The sequence below is a fragment of the Manis javanica genome, chromosome X (genome assembly GCF_040802235.1).
Source record: "Manis javanica isolate MJ-LG chromosome X, MJ_LKY, whole genome shotgun sequence".
Lineage (NCBI taxonomy): Eukaryota > Metazoa > Chordata > Mammalia > Pholidota > Manidae > Manis > Manis javanica.
Genome location: NC_133174.1, coordinates 12878597 through 12891673, shown reverse-complemented (window position 1 = coordinate 12891673; position 13077 = coordinate 12878597). Strand labels below are relative to the sequence as shown.

Genomic DNA, 13077 nt, shown 5'->3' with positions numbered 1-13077 from the left:
AATAAATGATAACATGGGTTATAAAGTTTGGGGTAAATTTACGATGTTATTGATGATGACCCTCCCTGCTGGCTTTGCTCACCTCTCTCTTCCTCACTCTTTCTCCTAAACGAGTAGGCCTGCACAGACCTGCTGTCGCACCAGAAGCAGCTCACAGTGGGCCTGCCCCCGGAGCCCCGGGAAAAGACCATCTCTGCGTAAGTCTTCAGCCTGGGGGCCTATAGTTCATGGGGGACTGTGGGGAAAACACCAGTGTCATCCATTGTTCAGGAGGAGGGTCTTCATAATGGCACTGTCACTCGGGAGCTTCCAGCAGGAAAATAAGGATCTGCCATGGAGGACGAAGAGGCCCCACTCCTAGGCATCTTTCATGGTGTTTCTGTCCTGATGCTCCTTCCTAGGCCCCTTCCACCCGAGGAGCTCACAAAACTCATCTACGAAGCCAGTGGGCAGGACATCAGCATCGCCGTCCTCACCCAGGTCAGCTGGCCAGGGCCTTCTTCAGGTGGCAGTGGCCTCTCTGCCACCCCCACCCCCTAGTCTCTAAAACGCAGTCTCCACATGTATTTGTATCAGGAGATAGTGGTTTACCTGGCGATGTATGTCAGGGCCCAGCCCAGCCTCTTCGTGGAGATGCTCAGACTCCGGATCGGACTGATCATTCAGGTGATGGCCACAGAGCTGGCGCGGAGCCTGAACTGCTCAGGTGCGGTGCGTGGGCTCCCTGGGGGCTCCTGTGGCTCTCTGCGCCCACCACCCACCCCTACAGAGCTCCGCCCAAGTGTTCCAGGACCAGGGCCTCTGAGCTTTGGAGCATGTTCACGCCTTACCAGGTTCCCTTGTGTAGATGTAACTTCTGCCAAGCCATCCAGCACAGGGTGGTAAATATCCTGTCAGGGTGAATGGGGCACTAGAATGTTCTGCCTTGACATCTAAGTTCCTTACTGTAGTTCCTTATTGTGAGATGTCATACCCTATTTAATAACATCTCTGCAGGGAGAAATCCTCCCCATTTAAATATGTAAATTAACTGTATGACTCATTCTAACATCAGGGATCATTACTGTGTGAAAAATCATGTTTCTGAGAGTTAAGAAAACACACAGTTTTAAACAACAGCACTCAGAATCACTAAGGATCAGTACATTTCAACCCTGAAACAGTGGTGAGGAGACAGACCCTAGCAGGAAGACCTGCCACAGCATCCTTTGCCACTCCCACCCCAAAGCCTATCTGACTCTACCATCAGCCACCACCAGCCCTATATCTGGGATGCTTACAAGATGTTTGTGTTTAGGAGAAGAAGCTTCTGAAAGTTTGATGAACCTCAGTCCTTTCGATATGAAAAATCTCCTTCACCATATTCTCAGTGGAAAAGAGTTTGGCGTTGAAAGAAGCAGTAAGTAAATGCTCATTTTACCTCTGCAGGGAGGGGACCAGAGAGGTCCTGACTGGTGTGTCCAGCATCGCCTGGAACTGCTTCATTTACATACAAATCAACCTAAGTAATTGCAATTTGGGACATAATGTCTGAGGATAAGGTTACTACTTCACTGAGATGAACAGTCCTAGGTTTAAGGTCCGCACTTGGAGGATTTGTGAGCCCTCATCGGCTTGCTGGGAAAGCTGTGGCCGTATGTAGGCATGGTATGCACACCGCTGCACCCTGGCCCACCACCTCCAAACTCCTGCCATAGGTCCAGGTGCTGTCAACTTGTACACAGGTGTTAGGAGAAGGTGAGGTGACCATGATGTCAGGATTAAAGGGCTGCCTTTTCTGATCACCTGAGTGCCTCCACTTTGATTCAGGTAGAACCGTTCTCAACCAGACCCCCTTTACCTCTTATGGGGCCAGGAGGAGAGCCTTCTACAACCTCACAGCACCTTCTTGCTGAGTGAGTTACTTCATCCCCATCTTGCTCACTCAGTTTATCTGTACCGGAACCCTGTTTGCAGTGCTAGGAAATATAATCACCCAAGTCCTGGTAGAATTCTGTTCTCAAATGCTCCCTAATTATAATTGAAGCAATTATCATTTCTCCTCCTCATAATAAAGTGAAATGATTTGCAGACATTTGTGAGTTTATTTCATCAAGCCAAAGAAATGCAGTGTGGGCTGTCATTCTTTTTATTTAATAAGAAGGACATTGGGTACTTTGTACTTTTTCCCCAGAGTACATGCCAGCCATTAAACAAAGAGGGCATCGTGCAATCAGATGTGTTTTGGTGTTTTTTTTCCTTTCCTGAAGGAGTGCTTGAGATCCTTTTCCAAAAGTAATTTCCTGTTCTTTCAAATGGACAATCATTGAAATGTAAATATAGAAGATAAATATTTAATGTGTTCTGCTCATCAAAATAATTTACATGGTTTGACACAGATAATTACTAAAAATCTGTTATTAGACATGAGGCTATAGATGCTTATAAAACTAGAAGCAGAGTCATGTCACTTGAAAGCCATAAATATGTCTCATTGTAAGCAAGGCCAGAAGAGGTCCTGTCTTTTTACATATTAACAGCATTTGTTAATTGCCCTTTGTAATTATTCAACATTTATAAATGAGGAGATTCAGTCTTAGAATTTTGGTTAAATCCTGAGATGTCTGAGATAAATATTTCCAGCCAGTGCCCGCCCCATACAGGCCCCACTGGTACTACTCAGACCCCTTTGGCTTCAGTTTTCCACTTTCCTAGTGTCTGTCGTCCCTCTCTGGCTAATTATTATATTTCTTTTGTGGGTTCCCCCCTCTCTGCTGCCCTTTAAATGTGGGGTGTCCCCTGGCAGTGCCCTCTACTCCATGGCTTCAGTGGTCGATTGGCTGGAAAGGCAGGGTAGGCAGGAAATACTGGGCAGAAGGAGAGGATATGTCTGCTGGGGAGTGCGGGCAGGACAGGAGGGAGCAACATGTGCAAATGCCCAGCACTGTGTAGCTGGCTGGGAGTGAAGAGGGGCAGGTGGGGCTCAAGTCGGCAAGGCTTTGTGTGCTGCTCGGGATCGTTTGGTTGGGCTTTATCTTGAAGACCAAGCCGGGCCTGGAAGAATTCCGAGCAGGCAGTGAGTGACATGATCACACTTGCCTTTTGGAATGACCACTATGACCACAGGGGAGAACCAGTTAGGGGGCCCGGCACAGACAGGTGGGAGTCCGAGGCTGCTACAGCAGGTTGGAAATGAGGTGATGGTAGCAGCACACTGATCCTCAAGCAGCCACATCTTCTCTGCCACTAGCCTTTGGTCAGCTTGTTAGTCCCAGGACTTCCCTTTCCAGCCCCAAGGCCCCCTTAATTGGGTGGTTTCAGCTTTCTATAAGGAAGATATGCTTTTGGAGAAGTAAAAAAAATCACTTAGAAAAAAATATCCAATTCATTAAAGGGTTTTATGGCCATTCATTGTTTTCTGCATGTTGCTTAAGCAATGTTCAGTCTCTCATCTGGTTGCTCAGATACATTTTGCACCCATGCTGTGGAGCAGGTACTGTTCCAGGTGCTGGAAACAGCAGCAGCAAGGGCCGATGAGGCCCTCCTCTAATGGCGTTTATATTCAAGCTGGGGAGATAAGACTCAGATGAAAATAAGCCCATCACATGCATTCCTCCCGCAGGGTGGATGGTGTACCGTTTCTAAGAACTGCTTCTGTGTTTCCCTTCCAGTGCGACCTATCCATTCCTCCACATCCAGCCCTGCCATCTCCATCCACGAGGTGGGGCATACTGGAGTGACCAAAACTGAGAGGAGCGGCATTAGCAGACTGAGAAGCGAGATGAAGCAGGTAAGAGCGCTCGCGGTGGCAGTGGTGCCGGGAAAGAAGTGGTTTTCCTACCTAGGCTCACCTCAGAAGGTGGGAGAGACCCAGGACACGCAGGATGCAGCCCGTTCTTTGTAAAGGACATGAGAGCCTTTCTGCCCTTGAATCTGCACACACCCTGTATCCAGCTGTCCCAGAGCTACCCACATGCACCCACACATGTTCATCCTTAACTTTCACGTGTTGTACATTCCAGTAATGCCCTGCCCCATGTTTGCCTCTGTTGCCAAGAAACACTTTCTAGTGGGCCACAGCCATTAAAAAGTAGAGCCATGCAAAAAAGTAACTGTATCATCGCCCCATCAAATGAAATAGAGGAATCTAGAAATGGAATGCTCATGATACATGTGTTTTCCCCCCATCCACAGGTGTCTCTTTTCTTTGTTCACCTCTAATTCCCAATAAATTCTTTCTGAACTGGCCCTATGGAGCTAGAAGACAACAACTCTTTAGTCCTAATGTGCCATGTAGTATGCTAGGACTTGACTGTGATCTACAGGAGGAAATAGAGTTTCCTTCTGACCATGACCTGCAGTGAGACATGCACTTGGATTTGCTTGTCCATTTCAAATGATGACTCACTAGGTTGAGTCCATGGGCCACTAGTGGCTCCCACTCCACAGCTGAACCACTCCCTCACTGGGTTATTTAGAGTGTCAAGAAGCATCCTCATTGTTGATTTCCTGATGTATTTTTACTTGCAGATGACTAGGCGATTTAGTGCTGATGAACAGGTGAAACATCTGTCTTGTTTTGTCCTTTCCTGTGTGTGCTTCATGCTCTGTCTGGCTTGAACATGGAGAGCAAGGCTGGGAATATGGGGAGACTCAATGTGTGAAGAATAGTTCTGCCCATCAAACAGGCTTGTGGGGAGGTGACTCTGCAAGCTCTGACAGGCAGCCCCAGGGACAGGCAGAGGGCTGGGCTTGAAAGCAGGAGAAATGACCTTGCCCATGCCTGTAAAAAAAAAACTCCGTTTATCAAATTCTTGGGTTTTGCAGGATACTTCGTCAAAGAGATGGTCCTGGGCTCTGCCTTGGCAGGAGTGCCTGATGAAAAGAAGGGAATTTAAGTAGGGAAAAGTAAAATGAGGTCATTGATGATATCACTAGGAAGAATACTGCTATTGCTGTACCCAGATTGCCTGGGGATAGTTAACCCTGGCAGGAAAAAAAATGTAAGGACACCATTCTTTTATATTACCCTTGTGACCTACTTCCTTCTCCTCCCTCCAGAGAGCTGGAGTCATATTCCTCATAAGTAGCATCTCAGGACTGAGAGAGCACAGAGGAACCGTACAGTGGCATACAGACTCCGTGTTGTCCTAGGGTGAAACAGTGCTCTCATGTTCAGTTAGGCTCATTCCAAGTGAGGAACAGACTTTCCAAACATCTTCCTCTGCCAGCCACTTGGTGGCAGCGTCCCTCTGGTTACCCACATCCCGATGGGGGCTGCCTGTGGATGAATGTGGGTGGTTCTTTCTATCTCTAATTACTGCCATCCTTGTAGTACATTTTATGGGGATGAAGTGATCACCTTTCTTTTTTGATGGATTTAGATTCAATTAGCCAGTACAAGTTTTGTTTTTGGATACTTACATGAAGGAAATACATTATTCTCTGTCCAAAATGTAATACGTGCCATGGCACTTTAAATTCTTATTCACTTCTACAAGAACACCACGGGTACGGGTACTATCCCCCCATGCAAGGGAAGGATACAGTCTAGATTTTTAGGTGAGGAAATACTTGTTTGGTCAAAGGGCATCAGCCTGATCTTATTCTTTAACAGCTATTTATTGAGTGCCCATAGGTGCCAGATGCTAGCTGTCGGTATTGGGTATTTTGTTTATCTCTGTAGATTTTCACAACTCTTAACACAAAAGATTAGCATTTCAGGGCTATGACTTTGGAAAATGTGTGTTAGCTGGATGAGGCACCCCCCACATATGACTGGAGAGTGGTAGCATTTCATACCCAGAGATCATTTCCCATGTCTCCGTCACATGGAGCCCAGAGCTCTGCCAGCTGGTCCCTGGGGCTGTTTGCTTGGTAAGAACTTTATATACCTGCATCCTCTGCACCTTCTTTCCTTGGGTTTTTATCGATGCTGTTCTATGTTCTTCCTCTCTTCTTGCGTCCTTTGGTGTCACTGCACATGACTGAGTGGACTCTTTTTGTTTTGTAGCTCTTTTCTGTGAGCCAGGCCATGTCCAGCAGTGTGCATTCCTCCAAGTCTGCGGTAAACCATGCGTCCCAACCATTGTCCTCACTGCCGCCTCCTTGTTCATGGTGTCTGAATCATCTTGCCCTTCTTGTTCCCACCTCATCCCTAACTCCCAAAGATTGGAACAGGTCTAAGTGTTTTCATTGACTGTCATTATGAGAGTCTAGAAAGAAAGCTGAGTTCTTGAAATGAGTTTTACTGATCCAGGAGCTTCTGGAACCTTTGATGTATTGGTTCTGTGTCATTCTGTTGAGCCACAGTGGCGAACCATTGCCTGCATGTGCTGATTAGCACATGTGCTGATTAGCCTTTTGTACTGATAATGCCCCTCTGCTTGACATGAGGCCCCAGATCAAGTGAAGGACTAGAAAATATTCTAACTGCAGAATCAAGCCTGAATCTCCCTTCTGAACTCAGGAGAAAACCAGCTGAGTCATTGATGAGTGTAGCTCTAATTACTTTTATTTGTATCTAATTGTTGCCATATTTAAATAGTGGTAACGAGCCTAATGGAATAACCCAGCCTAACAGCATTTTCAAAATAAGATCCAATGAAGTCAAAATGAGCACATAGAGAAAACTGCCTCCTGCCCTGCTAGCATGTTTAACATTTGCATTTGATTTTCAAACCTTGAAATTTGATTTTGTACACTGAGAAATAGTAGTGCCAAATAATCCAGAACAAAGATAATGTGTAAGAATGAGGGCTATTCCTTTCCTGACCTGTAGACCAAGTGGCTAGAATCCTGCACCAGGAAGAAAGCAGGCCCTGAGCTTTGCTGCGGGGAGGGCGTGCAGCAAGGCCTCACTCCCACGCTCCGCAAGCCCCACTCAGGCCTAGGCTCTGGGAGCTGCCTCTGCCAGTCATGGGCTAGGCTGCGGCTCCGAGGCCCAGCGCTTCCCTCCCAGAGGCCAAAATAAGCCCAGCTTCGGGCAAGGAGGTGAGACAGAGAGAACACCCTCTCCATCTGCTTCAGCAATGCACGCATTCAGCTGGAGGCCGCCACTGCCCCAAATTAGGATAAAGCCCCATGCTGACAACAGCAAAGTAGAAACGGGTTGAACAGGCCGGGTGGATATACCATGAACTCAGAGGTCACCAGTACCAGATGTAGATTCCCAGCCTTTACTTTTCGTCTTTGGCTCCAAGCCCTCTCCCACCCACCACCTCCACCCTGGATTATGTATTACATTCTCTGTGGCCCCTGCACTGTGGGGAGGTGACCACTTCTCCATGGTCCTGCAGAGCTAAAGTGGGCACTCTGGGCATCTTTCTTCCCAGGCTGTGGCACCTCCAAGGGGCTTACCTGCTCCAAGGGCCTGGTGTCTCTCTCCAAGCCCTCCTGTAGCAATGCCAGAGGGATCTGGTAGTGACAGCTGACCCCCACGGGCACTGCCCACAAGCTAGGCATGCTCCCAGGATTCTACAGCTTCATTCAGTGGGTGCTCACACACAGCGCCCTGCAGCAGGTCCAGCTGTGTCTGTGTTGCACAGATGAGGCCAAGCCCAGGTGCCCAGGTGATACTGACCGACCCAGCTAGTGTTAGTTGGGATTGGCAGACTGACCCCATAGCCCGCACTGTTATCTGTCAGGTCCGGGTCCTTTCATGCTGAACTGCCTCTTGAGGGCTGGGAGGAGTACATAGGAGTTCAGTAAACAAACCAGTACATGAAAGAGTTCATCCAGCTTCAAGAAACAGCCAAGGTCAAATCAAGGAACCATGTTCCTCATGGGGCAGGTGGTGATCTGGCACTCTGACGAGTTCACTGAGCTGTCCTTGATGGCCAGCACTCCCTTGGCCTCTGAAGGCCACATGCTGTCTTGTCTCGCAGAGGTCCAGCACCCCATCCTCACCAACTGGCACGTCATCATCAGACTCAGGTGGGCATCACATTGGCTGGGGAGAGCGGCAAGGCCAGTGGCTGCGCAGGAGAAGGCTGGATGGGGCCATCAACAGAGTCCCCGTGGGATTCTACCAGAAGGTGTGGAAGATCCTTCAGAAGGTGAGCTTGGTTGCTGGGCGGCAGTCCACATGCCTTGGTGCTGGGACACCGACTCCCAGGGAAATAAACTGCACCCTTCACTCCTTTTGTGAGGCCTGGTGGCACCTACAGGTATCAGGTAGCACGTGGTTGGAGACGAGCAGACAGACAGCTCCTGAACTTGGGTAGCTTACAGTCTGGAACAGGGTTTCTCTATCTCTGCACCACGGATGTTTGAGGCTGAGGATTGGTTTGGGGCCAGCCTGTGTGCTATGCAATGCTAAGCAGTGTCCCTGGCCTCTGCCCACTAGGTGCCAGGGGGACCCCTTCTCCAGTTGTGACAACCAAAAACATTTCCAGACACTGCTGTCTTGCCTGAGGGTTTCAGCCCCAGGCAAGTTCACTATGAACTCAGTGACACCAAGAAATGACAATGGGACGTTCTTGGGGTAAAAGGGTTTATACCCGGTGATAGGTTGAGCACTAAAATCACGTCTGCACCCAGCAGTCTTCAGGTCCATAATCCACCTCCATCTCTGCCTCTGCCCAGAGTACTGAGCAGAGCTCTTTATATAGTGACTCAGTCAGTCATAGCTTATTGCCTACAGGTGTGGAAGCAGTAGCCTTAGCAGGAGGCCATTTCCCTCATCAAGTAGTTTAGGGTCAGGTGAGGATCTTGGCCTTAGGACCTTCCATTTTCCCCACCTTGCCAAATGTCCCCTGGGCAGCAAATAGCCCGTTTGAGAACCATGGGCTGGAACTACAGCAAGTTAGATAAGGTGGCAGGCTAGGTTGTGTTGGACCACCTTTGACATATTTTAGGAATGTAGAAAAGGCAGAAGGTGGACAAGAAATGGAGAAGGCAGGGAAAGCTTTGGATGAAAACACTATTACATAGATGACCAGGAATAGCCCACCCAGGCCTTAGCCTGCTGGTGTTCCTGCCTTCCAGCGGCATGATTCAGGAACACCTCCTGTCTGTAGGGCACCATGTCTGGTCCTGAGGACAAACAGAAATGGAGGGCTTCCAGTCTGATCCCAGGTACCAGGTGCCTAGAAAGCACAATCCCTGGGCCACCTCTACAGAACAGAGACCCCCACACCTCCTCTTAGCCAGCTGCCCACTGTGCCTGTGGCCATCAGACAGGGCTGTGTTTCCCTGCTGCCTGGGACTGTTAAAGTATCAGCAGAAGTCATCAGAAGCATATGTGAGGTGACAGCCAGAGACCACACTGCAAGCCCCTGAACACAGGAGAGCCTGCCCGCGTGCCTGTCACCAAGGAGAGGTCAGTGGGGGAAACCATGCCTCTTTGCTGTCCACACCCACATTCTGTCTCCTGCCTTCATTCGTGTCTCTCCCTGGGCCCCACCAGAGCTGCTCTCTCCTCTTGCACAGAGGAACAGTCTGTCTCAGTTAAAAGCTTCTATGTACCAACAACCATGGGCAAGACCAATTTTTTCCTATAACTGTTTGTGTTAGCTCATTTCAGTGAGAAGAGAGTAGTCCCAAAAGAGTGCATATCACAACCCCCTTCCCAAAGCCACAACACGTTTTGCAGTGTCATTTCTGCAGCAGAGGCCCCTGGCCCATTAGAGAGCCATTAGCCTCTTTGCTGCATAGAGTCCCTATCTTTGCACAGCTGGACTCCTGGTCCCCATGTGGGAGCAGAGCCCTCAGGGCCCACAAAGCCCTCTGGTTCTCCATTCTCTTGTCAGGAGGCAGGAGCATTTGGTGCCACTGTCTTCAGCCCACTGACACCAGGAGTGGGGTAGCTGCTGCCCGCCAAGGCATTGGGAACTAATAGGCAGCCAATCAGATGAGAAGAAATTGTTCCTAGAAAATCTCCCTACTCTTCCTGGGGCATCACACACTTCCATCCAGACTGCCACTGGCTCAATACCAAGATGCTTTTATTATGAAAAAGCAGTATTTTGTCTTGAGCCAGCACTTGATATTTATATACATGGGAGTGCATGTCTGTGCATGTGCTCAGGTCTTTTGTGATTGGTGCTTATTATAGAAATCTCAAAAATAGATGCCTGCAAAGGCACAGAAGTATCACTTCGCCAGCAGGAACCATGAAAATTTCCTTTCATATGGCACCAAAGGGGGCCTCTCCGCCGCCAGGGCCAGGTTGCCAAGTGAAACGTGGTGCTTCCACAGAGGACCCGGCAGCTCCCTGGGGCACTGTTCGTGCAAGATATGAAAGATGCCTGCTGGTGCCCTAGAATTGTTCCATTGCAAACACAGCCTGTGGGCAGTGAGATGAGAACAAGCTCTCTAAAAATAACTCTGACAGTCTGGTGTGTTCCAGTCCCTGTGCAGGTTTCCAGGGCAGAGTGACTTGAGTGTGTGTGTGCGTGTGTGCAGACTTGCCACGTCCTGAATTTGACTGAAGTGTGACATGTGTGTTCTGCCTCCAGTGCCATGGTCTGTCCATCGATGGTTATGTGCTCCCGTCCTCAACGACACGAGAGGTATGACGGGAAAAATCCAGATGCCAGCCTACCACACTGTTCCACCAAGCGCTTTATTTCATGGACTATAACCTCTTTCCCTTTGTTACATATAGAGAGGCCATTTGTAGGTCTGATGTTCTTTTTAACCACTTAACCCTCAAATTTTGAAAGGTTCTTTCCATAGTTATAAGCATCACCTTTTCTCTTTCCCCTCAGAAACAGCATTTCTGACTATCTGGACCCTTAGATTTGCCCCTTAGAGCCCTAAGGAAGGAAAGCAAGCAAAGAGGCACACCACACTGGTTGGAGCCGAGTGCAGCATCCTTTGGCCCCCACTCCCCTAAGAGCAGCCATCTGCCTGGCTTTTCTCCTATGTGTTCTTTTAAAAATGGATTTTTTAGTTTTTACCCTGCCAAAGGCACCATGCTATATGCCACAAGGAGTGGTGAAGAAGAGAAATAAGAGATGGCCACTGCCCCCTGGAAGTCACAGTCCAGAGGGGTGGGTAAAGCAAGCTAGGAGAAGGTTGATGGGCCCCCCACAGCAGAGCTCGACCTCCAGCTCCAGGGGTTCCTGCTGGCAGAGTCAGGAGAGTGGCCAGAAAGGGGGTATTCAAACTGAGGCCTGAACACAGTGGGTGCTGGGGTCAGTCCCTGGCTCACTCCTGCCGGTCCCCATGGCAGATGACGCCACAGGAGATCAAGTTTGCTGTCCACGTTGAGTCAGTGCTGAACCGCGTGCCCCAGCCCGAATACCGGCAGCTGCTGGTGGAGGCCATCATGGTGCTGACGCTGCTCTCAGACACGGAGATGAACAGCATCGGGGGCATCATCCATGTGGACCAGATAGTGCAGATGGCCAACCAGCTGTTCCTGCAGGACCAGGTGGGTGTGCCCAGGCCCACCCAGTCAAACCACAGCCAAGGTGGGGATGAAGACAGAGGAACCAGTTGGCTAGCATTTATTTCTGCCGAGGCTGGAGATTCTGTATCCACTAGTAAAGAATATTCTCAAACAAAGAAAATATCACAGATGGAGAAAGACACTTTAGTCATTTGGTTAGAAAATGGCCTAGTGGCCACTTCGGAAATCTAAAGGCCTTTGGAGATGGACAGACCTGTTTCAGTGTAGGTTTTAGTGCAAATTCCACCCACCCTTGCTATGTATATGGCCCTGGGTAAACAAACCACTTATGCTGCACCCAAGGTCAAGTTAGGGGAAGCCGTCCTCATTAGAGAGTCCGTGTGCACTGCAAACTAGACAGAGATACCCTCCAGGCGCTGTCAGCTCTCCTGCCCTCAGGCTGGGCACTCTTCTCTGCAGGCCGAGGGCCTCTAGCAACCCAGCCTCCGGGTGCAGAGTTGTCACAGGGCTGCTGATGAACTCTGCTCATTCTTTGTCTCTGCCTTTTCCTGCTGCAGATATCGGTTGGAGCCACGGAAACCCTGGAGAAAGACCAAGCCACGGGCATTTGCCACTTCTTTTATGACAGTGCTCCGAGTGGGGCTTATGGGACAATGACCTACTTAACGAAGGCAGTGGCCTCTCATTTGCAGGAATTGCTGCCCAATTCAGGCTGCCACATGCAATAGGCCTCGGAACTGAATCTGTCACTTGCCCCCTAGCTTCACGGGGATGTCCTTCTGTTCCTCAAGATCCCTTGTGCTGTCGCATAAGCCTATCCTGTCATAAACAGTGGCAATGAGTGACCTGAAACTAACGTATGTCCAAGCCACAGAGAGAGCTGATGAACCCTCTGCTCCCCCAAGGAGCACCAATAAGAGCGTTGACTAGGTTCACTTCACTGGAATGTTTTGTCACAGCCTCTGGCCTCCTGGAGACAGAGGAGTTGAAAATTTGTCTCCTTTGAGTGCAGAGTGAACGAGAAGCCAGTTTAAATGGACTTTAGCAGAGTTACTGAAATAGGTTGGATGATCTAGTGATACATCTCACAGATGGGAAGATCCTTCCAGCAGCAACAGCTAGATGAGTAGACCTTGACAAGGGGAACTTAACGCAGTCTGTCTGTGGACCAAACTGTTTACCAAATAGAACAACTTGGGACTTTGGTTTTCTTGTGCCTTTCTTTCTCTCTTGGCCTCTTGTTGTTTTAGTGGCATAGCTACCTTTGAGTGACATAATTCTCTCTCACCAAGATTTAGAAAATTGCTCCCAGCTAACCTTGGCTTATGGTCTTCAAGAATTTTTATCCAGGCTGCTCATGACTTAGGGGTTTCTCCTGCCTTATAAAAAAAAATACCCCATCTTCCAGAATCTAGCAAAAAAGGCAATAGGAGGAGCCAACCCTTCTTATAGCTGGGCCGACTGCTGTCATAGACTGGGGCAGGCAGGGAGTCCCTCTGGACAGCCTGACACCCCGCCCCCCCGCCCCCCTGGCAGGCGAGCTGTACTTCCCCTGTGCTCGTGGCACGAGAGGAGCGTGCCGTGGAAGTTGGTCGTGTGCGCTTGCAGAAATGCTGCTTCCCTCTTACAGTAGAGGCAGGCTGGGGGCTCAGTCCCTTGTAATCGAAGTGCAGTCACCTGACGTTAGTTCTCAGGTGGGTGTGGTTGCAGGCCCAGAATGGAGGGGGGCCAGGACAAGC

General features: G+C 49.3%; 1 protein-coding gene across 7 annotated transcripts in view; it reads left to right on the top strand.

The window, feature by feature from the left end:
• The window catches only part of PHKA2 (phosphorylase kinase regulatory subunit alpha 2), a 61415-nt gene extending 48872 nt beyond the window's left edge, over positions 1-12543 (top strand). For 4 of the 7 annotated variants that reach the window (XM_037020453.2, XM_017676940.3, XM_037020451.2 and 1 more), the window contains 11 exons: positions 118-197; positions 402-480; positions 577-706; positions 1298-1399; positions 3651-3769; positions 4510-4539; positions 5993-6046; positions 7866-8036; positions 10440-10493; positions 11159-11359; positions 11896-12543. In XM_037020453.2, coding sequence (XP_036876348.1) covers positions 118-197; positions 402-480; positions 577-706; positions 1298-1399; positions 3651-3769; positions 4510-4539; positions 5993-6046; positions 7866-8036; positions 10440-10493; positions 11159-11359; positions 11896-12066 — 1191 coding nt within the window. In that variant the 3' untranslated portion in view covers positions 12067-12543. The remainder of the gene's footprint in view (positions 1-117; positions 198-401; positions 481-576; positions 707-1297; positions 1400-3650; positions 3770-4509; positions 4540-5992; positions 6047-7865; positions 8037-10439; positions 10494-11158; positions 11360-11895) is intronic. The other 3 variants (XM_073227608.1, XM_037020450.2, XM_037020452.2) reach the window with 3 other exon arrangements.
• The last annotated feature ends 534 nt before the right edge of the window (positions 12544-13077 follow it).